Raw genomic sequence first — 17,276 nt, 5'->3', positions numbered from 1 at the left:
AAATAGGTCATATTGTGTTTCATTTACTTAGTCTTGGTATTGTACACATTTGATTGCACTATATTGGAAACAAGAATATAGAGGGAATTGTTTGATTTCGTTCCTTTAGGTCAAACAATGTTTTTTTATACAATTACCTTTAATTTATTATTGACAATCTAAAATAATGAGTAACTTATATGTATACATCCTTTATTATGTTGAGTATTTATAATCTGTTACGGGTAAATAGTTTCAGTTCCTGCCGCATGAATTACACAATGAAGCAATATCTAGGGGTCAAGTGTCTGTTTTCTATGTAAGGATTGTTGTACTATAAGTGAGTGGTGTATGCATGCATTGAATCCAAATAACAAGCGACCATTTTCAGGTACGTACGGTATATATATATTATATTTTCAATAATAATGCTTGAAAGTCCGCTCACAGTGTGCTGCTTTCCAATTTGAGATCCACCTTCATTTTCTGTTTCTCCATGACGGCCTCCAACTCCGTGGCCCTCCGAGCGTCCTGCGCACATACCGCCGGATCAGGTACGATTGAACGACTGCGAAAATTAAACTCTCACCTCGAGTAGTGCTCGCTGCACGGCCATTTGGCTGTAGACCCTGGAGCCTTCTTCGGGGATGACTTCGCGGAGCTCGTCCTTGCTGAGGGAGAAGAGCTGAGCGCCCGTCAGGACTCCCAAACACGTCACCGTCCTGAAAGGGAAGCTATTGTCTCAAGCGGCCACCAGGTGGCGTTATAGGAACGAAAATTTGGTGCTATATAAACGGATGCACGCCCAATAATAAAAGTCAAAATACATCTATAAATTTGTTTCTCTTTGCACATTTGTATATATTGACAATATCAATACGCAAAGTATTTTGTATCAAAAAAGGAGGCTGGATAATGTATTAATTGTAATTCAATAAATTTTGCTTTTCAAAACACTATTAGAATGATTTGTAGATGTGAATTATAATTGTAGGATAAAAAGCATATAAAGCCATAAGTTGAAAAAGTAATCACCACATAAATGAAATTTACTTGTGTAGAAAACCAAATACGACTTGTAAAATAAACAACTATCGCAAAAACTACTTTTATAGACATTTTTGTACTTGACCTATAAAAAAATCATTTACTGCACTGTTTTGACCACAATCTATTATCACTAGTCAACTATTGCGAAGGGCACAGGCTGAAAGATGACTTCTGCTTTATTCTGCTCTTTAAGCTAAAAAAATATCAGCACCCATTATCCCCTGTCAACTTCTGCTGCTGAGAGCAGAGGCCACCTCAGCCTTTCTCATTTTAGGCTTCTAAATCTAAGGTATTGTGGTTAAAATCACCTGAATTGTTTTACTCATGATTCATTCTTCCCGGTCAACTATTGCCAAGAGCAGGGGGCAAAACAGCCCATTTTTGGAGAGGGTTCCAGTCTTTAAAGCGTGCCATTATCCTCAGTTGACCATTACCGAGAGCATAAGAGAACTAATTTGTCTCATGCGTGGCAGCCTCTTCTATTCTTTCTGCCTTAAAATAAACGGCACTGATGCGAGCGCGATATATTATTCCCAATCCTTTGGGGCTGCTAGCAGGGAGCAACAGAAGGCCCTTTTTAACCTGCCTGAAATAAAATGCACAATTGTGGCCGTCGATTAATTATCCTCTATCGACTATTTGGGAGCAGGGGCCAGCAGAGCATTGATTTTAGTTCGGGCTCCTCATGTTTGCAATTGCGACGAGCCTAAAATGAACTGCACTGTCTTGGCCATGATCTCCTTTGCCCAGGTCACTGTTTCTTGGGTGCTGGCAGACTGCATGTTAAAAATAAGGGTTTATTTAGCATATTTTTGCATATCGCAGAGGGTAATGGTCCCCTTTAACAGAGCTAAAAAAAAAAGGGATTACAGTACTTGTAAATTTGATTCTCTTTGTATTTGAAAGTAAGGATATTAACGAGGGTTTACTACAGTAGGACTCACGGTTCGCTGAATCCCTTCCCCGTGAGCCACGACGCCACTTCCTCAGGAGTGGAATGGTAGTCCAGCGGTAGAGAGGTCTCGGCCGAGCGGGGAATAACCAGGGGCTTGCTGTTGACCGCTTTTCCGTTGGTGAGCCTCTGGAGCAGCTCGTCGTTGACCATCATAACTGAACGCGACGCACAAAACACGGTTAGTCGCGGCATCGCCCCATCGGCTAACTTTGACGGTACCTCGATCGTCCTCCGTCGGCGAAGCGTGTTGGTGATAGGCCGGTGCGCCGTACGGGACGCGTTGGACGACGGGATTATGGCGCAGAGCCGGGAGATTCGGCGCGACCGGGGGGAACGTCTTGGTGAGGGTCGGTGGGGGCGGAGCCTGCGGCACCTGAGGAACATGACCTATACATGTTAGATGACACCTTCAGGCGAGAGACTCCGGTGTTGCCGGCTCACAGAGGGCGGTTTGCTGGTGACGGGACTCTCCACGTGGGCCACAGGCTCCAGGATGTTGAAGGGGACGAATCCCACCTGGTTGAAGCGATTGCGACACTTCCACCAGCGCTTGGAGGACTCCAAGACCTCCAGCGTCTCCCCCTGCTGGACAGAGAGCTCCGTGTTGTTCCTGGCGATGAAGTCGTAACTGCAACTGTAGACTTTGTCCGATTCAGGGGGGGCTTTTGAGTCTCTGTGGGGAGATGTCATGTCAAACGTGGTGCCTGATAAGAAGACCAGAGCTGGCCAGTGGCGGATCATGGTGATTTTCTATGAATTTGATTTGAGAAATGGTTGACGCCATCGATTCTTTTGTTGTAAATGAATCATTTCCCTTATACAAGGCAAAAGATTAGCGGTTGACTGACCCTACTTTAGTTCTAATAATTGTAAGCTAGTTATAATGTAGCAAGAAGACAGAAAATGTTAAGACCTCAAGAAGTTAATAAGATGGTAATAAGAACTTAAGTTGCCATTTCAGAAATGTTTTTACTGGTAGTGTGCTTAATCGGTAACAAAAGTAGCCCCAGTTTCCACAACATTGGTGACCCAAAGTCTTGGATTGGTGTATGTAAGTATGGAAAACTAAAAGGGCCAAAATGCATTCAATAAAAACGACTGTTTGAAAAAAAAGATTAAAATGACGTTCTATGGCTGTTAAACATTTGGTGATATTATTGTAAAAAATGTATAAGAGTAATCAGATTGACATCTTATATTAGGAATGATATACTTTTCATCAAAAATGCATTTTATTTTTTATAAAAAATGTTTAACAAAGTTTTTTACGGAAGAATGTCATGACTGCACTTGATCCTTGATTGGACGTTGTGTATTAATTTTACCACTAGATGTCGCTATATGGTATAGTGCGACGAAAAGCACAAGGAACGATACGAACTACGGCGAGTCAGTGACCAAAACCCACCATTTTACCCATTTCTTTGAGGTTTTTGGGAACCCGAAGCAGCAAGATGGTGTCGAATAATGTCATCTTAGGTGAGACTCTGTAAAATAAATGCTAATTTCTCGACCTACAGTATTTTTTAAAAAGGCATGTTTATGTGATAGTCCATCTAATCCTACTTGTTATTTAAACTAATATTTTTAACCACTGGGAGATGCTAAATAATACACACTGACCCTTCAATAGGGGGTGGTTTTCCTGAACATGTTTGTCTTAGATTGACAACAGGAATCAAACCTCCCCCAAATGGCTTTCTAAAATTATAAATGTATTGAAAAGGTGTTATGATTTTCATGAAAATTATGAGATATTTAATTAGAAAAAATACATTTCATAGGTTTTAAGGTCACAATAATACACCACCTTATTTTACAAATGAATCGACTTATTCCATACTTGCCTGTTATTTCGCAAAATATTAGTTAGCGTCAAGGTCGTTTTTATTTATTTCATTTTGGCACTTTTAGGGGACGTCAGCTTTTGGAGATGGCTTTGCAGATTCCACAAGTTTAAGAATAAAAAAAAAACAAGACTTACAATTCATCGCTGATGTGGCTGTCGGACTGCTGTCGTTTAAAACAAAACAATAAGGTGACATTTTCAACGAGCCAACTCAAGGTTTTAAAGCTCGTCCCCCCAAAAATGTCGTCTTTACCTCTTGCTTAAGCCGAAGTGCTTCGTGCTTGTGTTGAGACTCCACCGGATCTTCGTAGGTTTGCCCGTCGGCCCGGAAAGTGTCGGGCTTCCATCCGTCCAGGAAAACGGGCGTGTACGGGGCCATTGGCCCTCGGAGCTCTGAACTGAGGTAGGACCAAAAAAGAACTCATCAGATTGGCGATTTTTTGTCAAACAGGCGGCCCGCGGCCCAGATCAGGCCCGCTAAGGGATTGAACCCGGCCCGTGAGACAACACTCAGAGAAGTGCAAGAGAAAAACAAGCTGCAGGTTGAAATATGTCAACTTGATGTTGCCAAAGCCAGGTGCCTCAAAGACACTACTTGTATTTATTTCTCTCTCTCTCTCTTTGCTCGCTCTATCCCTCTTTGTTCGCGCTCTCTCTGCTCTCTCTCTCTTTGCTCGTTCTCTCTCTCTCTCTACCCCTTTTCTCCCACTCTCTCTCTCACTCTCTGTCTCTTTGTTGCTCTTTCTCTGCCTTTTAACCTATTTGCTCAAACTTCCTTTTTTTCCTTTTCTCTTTCTCTCTTCATACCCTTCACCCTTTCTTTTATCTTTTCTCTCCTTCTGTCTTTCTATTTCTCTCCCTTTCTTTTCCCCCTCTCTCACGACTTTTTATCTTTTGTTTCTCACGCTCTCTCCCTCTCTTTTTCTTTCTTTGTCCCGCCCTCTCTCCTTTTCCCTCCCTCTTTCTCTTATTTCTTTGTTTTTCTTTCTCTTGAATCTACTAGTCCGGCCCCCAACAGAATGTTTGTTCTATCGTGTGGCCCCCCGAGGTACAATGAGTTTGACAACCCTGGTTTAGAGCCTCTGCTCAGAAAATGATAGTCTTCGAGTGATTCCAAGAGTCATCTGAAGGTTCAAAAGCGTTCTCCATTTGGGCCCTGGTGCTGTTGAATGCCCTGCCCTCAGATTTAACATGGGACCTCAGTCGTAGTGTTTAAATCTAGGCTTATGCCACACTTATTTTCAACAGCCTGAGCCATCTTGACCTCATACTCTCGTTTTCTTGAAGGAGAAGGACGAGTCTGGCTGTTGCATGGTGCATGCATTCCAAGCCATCTTACCGGCACTTGGACCTCATCTAGAACCTGCTGCATCGGCCAAGATTTGGGGACAGGAAGCCGTCAACTTGACCTTTAACATCCTGTTACTCTTACATGTTGATGTCCACAGAGTCGGGTAGGGTTACTTTAACTGGATTACTTTCAATGACTTTTGGATTACTCCAATACCAAATATGCTAATAAGAGACAAAAGAAACTAAATATGAATCAAATGATGACTCACAACACGTGGTAAGCTTTCTCTCCTGGCTTTGATCTCCGGCAAAACGAACATAAAATGCGACAGAAACCAAATGAAAATCAATCCAAATAGTTTGCCAACATCATTTTTGCCGTTCCGTGGATTCCGTTACTCCCCAAGCATGCACAAAATTGAGTCATTTTATTCATATTTAGTTTATTTTGTCTTTTATTAGCATATTTGGTATTGGAGTAATCCAAAAGTAATTGAAAGTAATCCAGTTAAAGTACCGGTAACCCTACCCAACCCTGGATCATGTCCATGTATTGCCTATTGCAGGGGTGTCAAACTCATTTTAACTCGGGGGCCACAGGATAGAACAAAGATTCTGTCGGGGGCCGGACAAGTAGATTAAAGACAGACAAAAAGAGATAAAGAAATAAAGAAAAGAGGGAGGGAAAAGGAGAGAGGGCAGGACACAGATAGAAAGAGAGAGAGGGGGAAAAGAAAGGGAGAGGAAGAAATAGAAAGAGAGAAAATAAAAGAAATCGCGAAAGGTAGGAAGAGAGAAAGAGAAAAGGAAAAAAGGAAGTTAGAGCACAATAAGTTAAAAAGACACAGAGATAGAAAGAGACAAAGAGCAACAAAAGAAGAGAAAAAGAGACACAGAGAGTGGGAGAAAAGGGGTGGAAAAGAGAGCAAGAGAGAGAAATAAATACAAGAACAGTGTCTTTGTGCGAGGCACCTTTCTTTGGCAACATCAAGTCGACATATTTCAACCTGCAGCTTGTTTTTCTCTTGTGCTTCTCTGTGTGTTGTCTCACGGGCCGGATTCAATCCCTTAGGGGGCCTGATCTGGCCTGCGGGCCGCCTTTTTGACACCTGTGGTCTACTGCCATATCCATTGCAGCCTGGTCATCCTGGAAGGGGGTTTACCTCATCAAGGTCTTTGAGTTTTTCCTTGCCCTTATTTAGGTTTTAGATCAGGGGGTGGTGTAATGGAGGGATTGTGCGGCTCTTTGAAACGGATTTAGGGCTATACTTATAAATATGACTTAACTATATGGCTCTAACTTGAACAGAAATTATACATGAAAAGGAATGCATTTTTTTCAGCAAATTAAATCCAGACCAATATCTGTCTATCATATCCCTCAAGAGGGGTGACAGACAGCAACACAACACATGCAATAAAAAAAAGAAATAAAGGGAAAAGGTAGCAAAAAAATACACACAAAATGTTTTTGTGGACCATGGCCGACCCAAATGCCCCAACACCCAAACAAGTTAAGCACCTCTGCACCCAAGTTGGTCATGCTTTTGTCCATCCAGATGAAACGGGACACAAGAAAGCAGCCATGTCACTCGAAGACCATGTCAGGTGTCGCAACCCCTAGTTATAGGGTCACTAAATGTGAGAGGATGTGGAAGTAAAGCGACTGAGTGGAAGAAAGAGGAGATTGGAAGGATGATGACTAAAAGTAAGGTTGATGTGTTCGCCTTGAGTGAAACAAAGATGAAAGACCAATATCTAACTTTTGATTATTCATTGCTACAAAAAACACTAAAATTATTTCCTTTTATCTCCAAAAATGACAAGTGACTTCAAATCCCAACATTTCTTTTTGCTGGAAATTCCACAAAATGTCATGCTACATCAGCAATCCTTTTGCAGCAGATTTGAGTGAAGGGCTACCAGTTGAATATGCATGTCTAAAATAACAACCAACAAGTGTCCATCTTCCTCTACACTTGCAAGACATGGACTCTCACAGCAAAACTGGGAAAGAAAATCCAGGCCAAGGAGCTTCTTACCCCATGGGACAAAAAACAGTGCACAACACCATCATGGGTCACATAGGACCATACCAAAAACTGTTGTCAACTGTGCAAAATCGAAGACTTCACTGGTATGGTCACGTCACAAGATCATCAGGACTGGTCTACATCCTTTTCCAGGCTACAGTCCAATGGGGACAGGACGAGAGTAAGACCGCGAAAGAACTGGGTGGACATCATCAAGAAATGGACTGGTGCCAACTTTGCCAAGAACAGACCAGGGACTGTTAACAGTGGAGCGTTGTCCAGAGTCGTGTCATCGGTGGTACCCCAACTACCCGGGTGGTTAAGGAATCTGTGAACCATGTTATTACCAGTGGTAATTGTTAGTAATATGTTAAACATGGGTCTGGTCAACTACTAAAACATCACGCCAGCTAGAAATCAAATTTCCAAGAAAATCAAAATGACCCATCACTGGTGAGCCATTTTCAGCACCAGCTTACGACGTCTACTTTCCTTTTCCTGATTGTAAACCACCTACTAGAGCAGGGGTCGGCAACCTATGGCACGCGGGCCAAATATGTGTCGTACATATGCCTCGGAGATAAACCTATACTCGTGCAATTGTCATCTGTAGCGTTCCATTTCTGACATGCAGAGCAGAGTCTAGTGCACGCATTGCTGGCATAGGGTTAGTTTATGAATGGTTTGGTCCAGTATATAAAGTAAATACCTCCTACTACAGTTTACAGTCGAAGTGTCACACCAAAAGACCCCGTTGGCAGTACATCGCTCATTAAACAATTCAGGTCCACTTTAAGACACCTAATGATAAAAAACCCATAGAAAAACATGTAATCAGCCAAAGCACATAGGGCAATTTGAATGGGTGGGTGGTGGAAATGGGCGGAGCAGACAGCACGCTTCTGTCTGCCCACCATACCAAAGGTAAATACATCAGTATCCTTGTTTGCAGTATTTTGTTGACATTTACACAAAGGAACTCTACTTGCACCTTGTTTTGAAACTATAATTTATTTACTTTTAAAATTCAAAATGAGCCTCAATGATGTGAAGTAATTGCAGGAGGGAGACAATTTTAAAGAAGGACACAGGCTCTGGCATTATTCTTTTTTTTTTTTTTTACACGTTCGTGTTAGCGTAATCTTTCGTAGGGAAGATTACGATAACGCGAACGTACGATTAGCCCGGGTTAGCTTTATGATTCGAAGTAAACATTCAGGGTGTTGGAACTGAGCCCAAAATTCAGGGTGTTGGAACGGAGCCCCTTTCCAATGAAGCGCTAGCCACTTGTGGTGCCAAATGACTTGTAAACGACCTGATTTTTTTATTTTTACACGTACGAAAGATTACGCTAACGCGAAAGTAAGATTAGCCTGGGTTAGCTTTATGTTTACGTTAAACATTCAAGGTAAACATTCAGGGTGTTGGAACGGATTAAAACGATTTACATTATTTTTAATGGGAACATCGATTTCGGTGATTGAACAAATCGGTTCTCGAACAGGGTTCTGGAACGGATTATGGTTTAGAACCGAGGTTCCACTGTATTGTTCTTCTTATGATGGCTGACGCTAGCATTGGCTACCCATTTTGGGACTGTTTACAATGTGGAAACCATGGAAATGAAGAAATAATTGGAGGCAGGGAGGGAGATTACATCCTAGTGGCATCGATATTTAGTATCAAGAGTTCCAACAGCACGTTTTAACTGAGCATTACTGACCGAGCATGAGTCCAATTGGGACCCAAAGACGTCCAAAGCGTCCTCTCCTCCACGTTAAGGTTCTCCTGCAGCAGGGAGACGGCGGCCCCGGTGAGGGCCGGGCTGGAAACGGAGGCGGCGAGGGCCGGGCCCCCGGTGGTCTTCACCATCTGCAAACACCGATAAGACAAACAAACCCCGGCTCACATGCACGCACTGATAAGACGGCGGGTCACGCTCGAACAGCCTTTTCAGAAGTAAAGCTAAATATACCGCCTTAGCGTAGGCTAGCATAAATCACGGGTGGGCAGCCTGCGGCCCGCGGGCATTGTCGGGTAAATGTCATGTGTGCTTGAATCCTGGATTATAAACTGATGCGTGGTGAGGTTTGTGTCTGATGAGTCCGATTAGCAAATAAATTCATCGTATAATTGACGGAGCAAGAAAGCTATATAGAAACTGTAGCATAGATTAAAAAATTTTTTTTATCGTCTTCCTCACAGGTGTCAAACAGGCGGCCCGCGGGCCAAATCAGGCCCGCTAAGGGATTGAATCCGGCCCGCGAGACAACACAGAGAAGCACAAGAGAAAAACAAGCTGCAGGTTGATATATGTCAACTTGATGTTGCCAAAGCCAGGTGCCTCGAACAAAGGCACTGTACTTATATTTATTTCTCTCTCCCTCTCTCTCTTTCCCACCCCTTTTCTCCCGCTCTGTCTCTTTCACTCTCTTTTTCTCTTTCTCTGTGTCTTTTTAACCTCTTTTGCTCTAACTTTTTTTCCCTTCCTCTCTTTTCTCTTTATCTCTTCATATCCCTCACGCTTTCTTTTTCTATTTCTCTTTGGATTTCTTTCTTCCTCTCTCTTTCCCCCTCTCTCACGACTTCTCTTTTTATCTCTTTTGTTTTTCCCTCTCTCCCTCTCTCTCTCTCTTTCTCTTTCTTTCTTTCTTTCTTTGTCCCGACCTCTCTTCTTTTCCCTTCCTTTCTCTTATTTCTTTATCTCTCTTTTTCTTTCTTTTTATTCTACTAGTCCGGCCCCCGACAGAATGTTTGTTCTATCGTGTGGCCCCCCCGAGTTGAAATGAGTTTGACACCCCTGGTCTTACTTATAAATGAAATGAAATGATCTGCATTTATATAGCGCTTTTCAAGTCAAGACTTCCCAAAGCGCTTTACAGTGTGCTTTACATTTCCCAATAGCGGCCGTGCAGCCATGTAAGGCGCTAACCTGCTTATTGGGGGTATTAGGGGTTCAGTGTCTTACCCAAGGACACTTCGACATGTAACACGAAGGAGCCGGGATTCGAACTGCGATCTTTTGATCCCAAGACGAGCGCTCTACCTAGATAGCTAGTCCTCCATTATGATATCCCAAGTTAAATTTCCAAACGTGACTATTAACTTCGAGTTAAAGCTTTAACTTTACCTGAATGGAGTCCATTTTGACAGAAACAATTAAAATAGTGTACTTCTCTGGAAACTAATTTTAAGTTAAATCATTAAGCCTGTGCCTCACCAGGCGCTCCTGATTCCACAGACTAAAATCCTTATTTCAAACCACTTTTTAAGGGGCTAATTTTAAATGTTTGAAAAAAATATATAGATTTTGTGATTAAAAAAAATTCTTGAAAATGATTTAAGTATTTTAAATAAGGGTTTTTCTCAACTGGAAGGTTGCGGATCTTTGCCTTGGCAAAATAATGCTAAGAAAAAGAAGAAATGGAGGCTGAATTACACTCCTTAACAGTAGATGTGGATAATGCCCTGCTTGATCTCTTCAACCTGATCAGTCACATTCTGGTAGGATCACATTTCATTCTAATGGGATTTAGTTGGTTTTATTTCCTTTTTGCCAATAATAATGGGTCCAAAGAAAGTTAGTGAAAAGGGGAAGGAGAAGTAAAGAACAGCGGCAACAACGATCGAGTCGAACAAGGAAACGGTTATGTAATCCGTAAATGGTGTACGAGTATCTGCCGTTAAAGCCCTGCTGGAAAGTACAGTAAATTGTTTAAAATGTTATATATTTTTTAGCTTTTTACCAATGTATTACTCTATTAAATACATATGAAATAATTATAATTGTTTAGGTACACGCTTTATTAATAATTTAATATTAAATTAATTTAAATGTTTAAAATTATTTTTGTATGTGGCCGTTTTAAAGCAGTTTTAGGGGGTGGCTTATATGCGATGTAGGCTTATATGCGAGTACACATGATACTTGAAGTAGTTTTCAATTTGCTGGTCATTTGTTTGTTTTTAAATAAAAAAGTTAATTTACTCTAGTATCTCTGCTTTAAACTAAACAATACTATCGTGAGATACATTTGAGATTTGTAAATGTTTTATCGATTTGGGACGCGGTTCGTAATTAGGGTGAAATAGTGGCTCCTCAAGTCAGTGTTTTAAAATAAATTTCCCAGTTGATAGGGGCCATTTTATCCAAAAACAATGTCTTTTATTTGAAATATTTTCCTTAATTTTAGGGGTTGCTTAAAATCAAATTAAGAGCTTTAACACTGAATAAAAACATTTAATACATTTTTATTTTATATTTCAATAACAGGTGAGGCACAGACTCTCCTGCCTCCCCTGACTGCACATCGCTGCTTGGAATGGGTATTGTGCACACGATGTTCAGTACTACAAAAGTATGAAAAACCGCCAGGGGCAAATTCTTAGTTTGTTTCACATACTTTGCAATTAAATGAAGGATTATCATGTGGGAGGAGTTTTATAATCCTCATAGAAAAATAAAGACTTGTAAACAATTGTAACTCAAAACCGCGGTTACTCAAAACTTAGATTCATTCGACCGATTATTCTCAAAAGCTAAAAATAGAATAGGCACTCACCATATCTAGAGGTTTAAAAACGTGATGAACAAGATCCTCAGAGGAAGGACTGGCTATGGCGGATTTCAAACGGGCCTATGCAGGAAAAACACGTCGGTCAAAAAAAAAAAGAGAAAAAACAAAAAAGGGAAAAAAAAAACGTAGATAACTCACCAAAAGACTGAAGCAATATTTGAATTTCTGGAAAATGTCCACAAATTCCTCCTCGGGTGGCGGCCTGGCTCGCATCGTCAGTAGATCTTCTGCAAAAGTATAAAAACAAATGTGAAACAAAAAGTTAAAATAGATGAATAATGGGACCAATTCAGAATATTGAGTTGTATTTTTTATAGTGTTTTTTGTTTTACCGCTTTTTCAACACCAGAAACAAACAAAAATAAGTAAGCTAATGCTAATTCAGGAAAAAAATACACTCTTATTTCCATATATGTGACTAACATTAAAATGAGCTAGTGCCAATAGAAAAAAATAACCTTTGTTGGAGAAATATAGGTTCGAGAATTAATTCTTCTCGTATGCGTTCAAAGAAATGCAGGAATGCAGATGACGTCAGAGGGAGTTTCTTGCTTTATTGTTGCATCTTCAGCGTCACAAGAGAACTCAGAAAATCTTAGACATAACAAAGCTTTTATAGCTTCAAAGGAGTAAAACTGAAAGGGGGGTTCAGCCCCGCGAGAGGGCTTACGTAACTTCTTCGGAAATGGTTTTCCCTCAGTTTTCTCAGAAACGCTTCCCTTGAGAAAGGTGTTATGTATCTTTCTTCGGAAATGTTTTCGCCTCAGTTTTCTCAGATAGTCTTGGCAGGTCAAATGCTTCCCTTAAGGAGGATTGTTCGTACCTAATTCGTCTGCCAAGACCTTTCCCAAAAGTCTGATATCAGCACGTCTCTTTTCCTCAACACCTTACAGACCTTATGTGTTTCAATTTGAAAACATTTTTTTTAATGGGGGATCGCTCACTGATTAAAAGTACAACTCACATATTTCCTAGATTTGCGGTTTATCTTTTGAACAGTTGAAAAATGTACCATGCTAATGCTAATAACAGAAAACGTTTTTTTCATGACATTTTCAACTTCAAAATGTGAATGTTTGATATGTGATCACTAACTTGAACAGAAATATATCTCAAAAACAGTATATATGTTGTATTCTTTCAGATTTGCTGGGCTAAGTTTTGAACAGCAGAATAAAAGTCAAATTAGATACTGCTCCCTGGTCATCCTGGAAGGGGGATTACCACTTGTGAGGCCCCTTCTCAAGGTTTCTATTTTCCTGGTGCTGAAGTTTTGAGTTTTTCCCTGCCCTCATTCAGGTTTTAGATCGGGGGATAGCGAAATAGAAGTCCCTTTAAGACTTTTTGTGATGAAGGGTGTCACAATAAATGGGACTTGACATTCCTGATAACCTTTCAGATTGTTATTTTTCAAGACATGTTTTAATTAAAAATAAGAACACTTTTTTTCAGAAATTCAGGCTCACATTTAGAAGAAAAATGCTTTATTAGCTGATGCTAATAACACGAAACAAATTAGCCTTAGATTTTTTTTTTTCAAGGCATCTTTTTAATTTAAATGTTTAATAAGTTATCACTCACTTAAAAGTACATCATTTCTCCCCTAGATTTGCGGTATATCTTTTGAATAGCAGAAACACGTGCAATGCTAATGCTAGTAACAGGAAAAGATAACCTTCCAGATTGTTTCAAAGCCTTTTCAGAATTTTAAAAAGTAAATGTTTGATAAGTTATCACTAACCATAAGAAATACACCTCTTTTTCCTTTTTTCCCCCTCATATTTGCCGGCTAGCTTTTGAACAGCAGGGGAAAAAAGCACAATTAGCTAATGCTAAAAACAAGAAAAATAACCCTACAGAAGATATTTTGAACTTAAAATAAATAAAACGTTTATAAAGTCATAGCTAACTTCAACATAATACATGTATTTTTTTAAATTTGTGGGCTGATTTTTCAACAAGGAAAAATAGCACAATTAGCTAATACTAATTACAAAAAAACAAAATACAACTTTATCAATTCATTTTCAATTTCCAAACATGGTGGTCGCTAACTCTAGCTGAAATATAACATGGCATTTTCGTTTTATTTCCAGATTTGGATGCCAACTTTTAAACAGCAGGGAAAAATATGCACCATTAGCTAAAGCTAATAACAAAGAAAAATACACTCTACAGATCGATTTTTTTCCAAGACATTTTGAACTTAAAAAAAACAAATGTTTTGAAAGTGATTGCCAACATAACCAAATACATCTCACATTTTTTTTTCTTTACATGTTTGCAGAATAAGCTTAGAATTAGCCAAAACTGATAACAGAAATGAATAACCGTATATTTTGTTTTCTTTCAATACATCTTTAACGACAAAAAAATAAATGTTTTAGTACGTGATTGCTAACTTTAGCCAAAATACATTTTATAAATCAGATTTGCAGGCTAACTTTAGAAAAATTGGAGAAAATGCACATTTAGATTATGCTAAAACAGTAAATTTTAACCTGGCCTATTGTTTTATTTTCAAAATATTTAGAATTAAAAGGATTAATGTTTAGGAAGCGATCGGTATCGTAAACAAAAACACATTTCGAATGTCAAAAACCAACGGAAAATAAGCTAAGGCTAACTTTTATTAAAAAAAAAAAAAAACATTTGACATAACTGCTTTGTGAATAATTACAATAAATGCTAAATTAGCCATTGCTAACAGATTCAATGAAACTGTTTTACTTTTTCACGTTGAACAATGAAAATTAAACTTGCTTATTGTTTTATTTCTTTTTCCAGATTTGAAGTAAAGCCTTTAGTGCACACCAAAAAAGCGTAATTAGCCATTGCTAATAACAGATAAACTGGAACCCTATCACTTTCTATTCAGGCTAAACTTTGTGGTTTTTTATTGCATTTTCTGTTTTCTTTTTATGTCAGATTAGTAGGAAAACCTTTAGCATGCAAAAAAGCATGATTAGCCAATGCTAACAGATAAAATAGAAACTTATTTGTTTAGGTTAAACTGTGAAATTATCATTTACCGTAGCTATTTTTTCCCATTTGAAGGAAAACCTTTAGCATGCAAAGAAGCATAGTTAGCCAATGCTAACAGATAAAATAGAACGTTATTTTTTTCAGGTTAAACTGTGAAATTAGCATTTAACCTTAGCGATTGTTTTTTATTTTTTGTAGGAAAATCTTTAGCATGCCAAAAAGCAAAATGAACTCATGCTAACAGATAAAATAGAACCCTATTTTTTTAGGTTAATCTGTGAAATTATCATTCAACCTTAGCTATTTTATTCTCATTTGAAGAAAAACCATTAGCATGCAAAGAAGCATAATTAGCCAATGCTAACAGATACAATAGAACCCTATTTTTTAGGTTAATCTGTGAAATTATCATTCAACTTTAGCTATTTTTTTCCTCATTTTAAGGAAAACCTTTAGCATGCAAAGAAGCCTAGTTAGCCAATGCTAACAGATAAAATAGAAAGTTATTTTTTTTCAGGTTAAACTGTTGAATTAGCAATTGTTTTTCCTCTTTTGTAGGATAACCTTTAGCATGCAAAAAAGCAAAATGAGCCAATGCCAACTGATAAAGCGAACCCTATTTTTTTAGGTTAATCTGAAATTATCATTTAACCTTAGCTATTTTTTTCTCATTTGAAGGAAAACCTTTAGCAAGCAAAGAAGCATAGTTAGCCAATGCTAACGGATAAATTGAACCCTATTTTTTCCAGGTTAACCTGTAAAATGATGTATTAACCTCACCTAGTTTTATTCCCTTTCTCATTTTAAGGGAAACCTTTAACTTGCAAAAAAACACTAAACTAGCCAATGCAGTTAAAATGGAAGACTATAGTTTCATTTCGTTTTTTTTAGGTGTTAAAGAAAATCTTTATCCATGCAAAAATGCTAAATTAGCCAATGCTAACAACAGATTATAAAAAAATAACCTTATCCATTGTTTTTTTTTCATATCGGACACGATTCGAACATCCGAAGAATTAAAGGTAGAGTAATATCAACAAAACGATGTCAGAATTTACAAATAGTCTGACAGATTGTCCTTTATTTCTCTACTACAGAGGAAACCTTTGTGAACAGTGTCATCATGCAAAATATGACAAATCCCGCTCCAAGTACAAATCCCAAACCCCAAATCATTTTTTACCCCCTCGCCGGATGATTTTTACCTTCGGCACTGTGTTTTTTGCTTTTTTTCTTCTTCTTCCTCTGGTTGAGCACGATGGCGGCCTCGGCCGTCTGCTGCAGCTTGGACATGAAGCTCTCGATGTCGTCGAAACAGTGATTGAGGATTTCCTGAGCGTCGAGGACAATTTCAAAGCTTCGTCCGATCATCGAAATCGTACGAAAAAATTTAAAAAAAACGTACCACTTCCCTCTCGGCTCGGAGTAAGGAGACGTCGGGGCCTCCGTTAGCTAACCGGAAAACTGACATCAGATCCTTCAACCGATCCCATTTTCATACAACATTGCTGTCGTACCTTGACTTATCTCGATACTTATTTTAGTAAAAACAGACGCTCCCCTACTCACGGCCATTCGACTTACGAAAAACGGTAGATGCGAACATTTTTTTTCAGGACGTCGAAAAATATCCGAACATTGTTGTAAGTGAGGTTTTGTATCGTGTGCACCCTTTTCCGAGTACAGGACATTACTGTAGTGCAGGGGTGTCAAACTCATTTTAACTCGGGGGGGCCACACAAAAGAACAAACATTCTGTCAGGGGGCGGACGAGTAGATTGGAGTGAAAGAAAAAAGAAAAAAAAGAAATTAGAGAAAGAGAAGGAGAGAAAAGTAGAGGGTGGGACAAAGAAAGAGAGAAAGGGACAAAGAAAGAGAGAAAAAGGAGAAAGGGAGAAAGAGAGAGCGTGAGAAACAAAATAGATAAAAAGAGAAATAATGAGAGGGAGAAAGAAAAAGAGAGAAAGAGAAATAGAACAAGAGAAAGAGGGAAGGAGAGAAAAGAGAAGGAAAGAAAGAGAGAAGAGGAAAGCAATGGAGAAAGAGGGAGAAAAGGAAAAAACACTGAAAGAGAGGTAGATAGCGAGTGAGAGGAAAAGGGTGGAACAGTGAGTGAGAGTGAGAGAGATAAAAAAGAAAGAAATACAAGTACAGCATTTGTGAGAGGCACCTGCCTTTGGCAAGTGCATATTTTTCAACCTGCAGCTCATTTTTCTCTTCCGCTTCTCCGAGCATTGTCCCGTGGGCCGCATTGCATCCCTTAGCGGGCCTGATCTGGCCCGCGGGCCGCATGTTTGACACCCCTGCTGTAGTGCTTCTTTCCGCCACTGTGTGTGGCGCTGTGAGAGCTCACCAAGCATCCACCTGAAGAAGAAATCCGCTTCCTCTTTCTAGTTCGTGTGTAAACATTCTATACTGCATCTCCAGCACGCTAAAAACATTGACATTTTTATTGTTTAATATCTCGTGCATCCATTCAATATAAGTGTAAAGAGGCGAGCCGTTTGTTTTGAAATGAATAAGTGGAATAAGAAAGCTTGATGCGGTTGAGAAAA

General features: G+C 39.3%; 1 protein-coding gene across 3 annotated transcripts in view; it reads right to left on the bottom strand.

Moving 5' to 3' along the window:
- Positions 1–363: 363 nt before the first annotated feature.
- The window catches only part of eps8l1b (EPS8 signaling adaptor L1b), a 31,851-nt gene continuing 14,938 nt past the window's right edge, over positions 364–17,276 (bottom strand). The window contains exons 7-18 of one of the 3 annotated variants that reach the window (XM_088323119.1): positions 16,127–16,185; positions 15,927–16,053; positions 11,875–11,963; positions 11,722–11,796; positions 8,883–9,031; positions 4,087–4,231; positions 3,969–3,997; positions 2,426–2,657; positions 2,204–2,357; positions 1,974–2,139; positions 569–701; positions 364–510 (exon numbers count right to left, since the gene is read on the bottom strand). In XM_088323119.1, coding sequence (XP_088179245.1) covers positions 424–510; positions 569–701; positions 1,974–2,139; positions 2,204–2,357; positions 2,426–2,657; positions 3,969–3,997; positions 4,087–4,231; positions 8,883–9,031; positions 11,722–11,796; positions 11,875–11,963; positions 15,927–16,053; positions 16,127–16,185 — 1,445 coding nt within the window. In that variant the 3' untranslated portion in view covers positions 364–423. The remainder of the gene's footprint in view (positions 511–568; positions 702–1,973; positions 2,140–2,203; positions 2,358–2,425; positions 2,658–3,968; positions 3,998–4,086; positions 4,232–8,882; positions 9,032–11,721; positions 11,797–11,874; positions 11,964–15,926; positions 16,054–16,126; positions 16,186–17,276) is intronic. The other 2 variants (XM_088323120.1, XM_088323121.1) reach the window with 2 other exon arrangements.

Source organism: Urocampus carinirostris, chromosome 19 (genome assembly GCF_059441175.1).
Source record: "Urocampus carinirostris isolate Australia breed hairy pipefish chromosome 19, RoL_Ucar_1.0, whole genome shotgun sequence".
Classification (NCBI taxonomy): domain Eukaryota; kingdom Metazoa; phylum Chordata; class Actinopteri; order Syngnathiformes; family Syngnathidae; genus Urocampus; species Urocampus carinirostris.
This window is presented reverse-complemented; position numbering and strand designations above follow the sequence as displayed.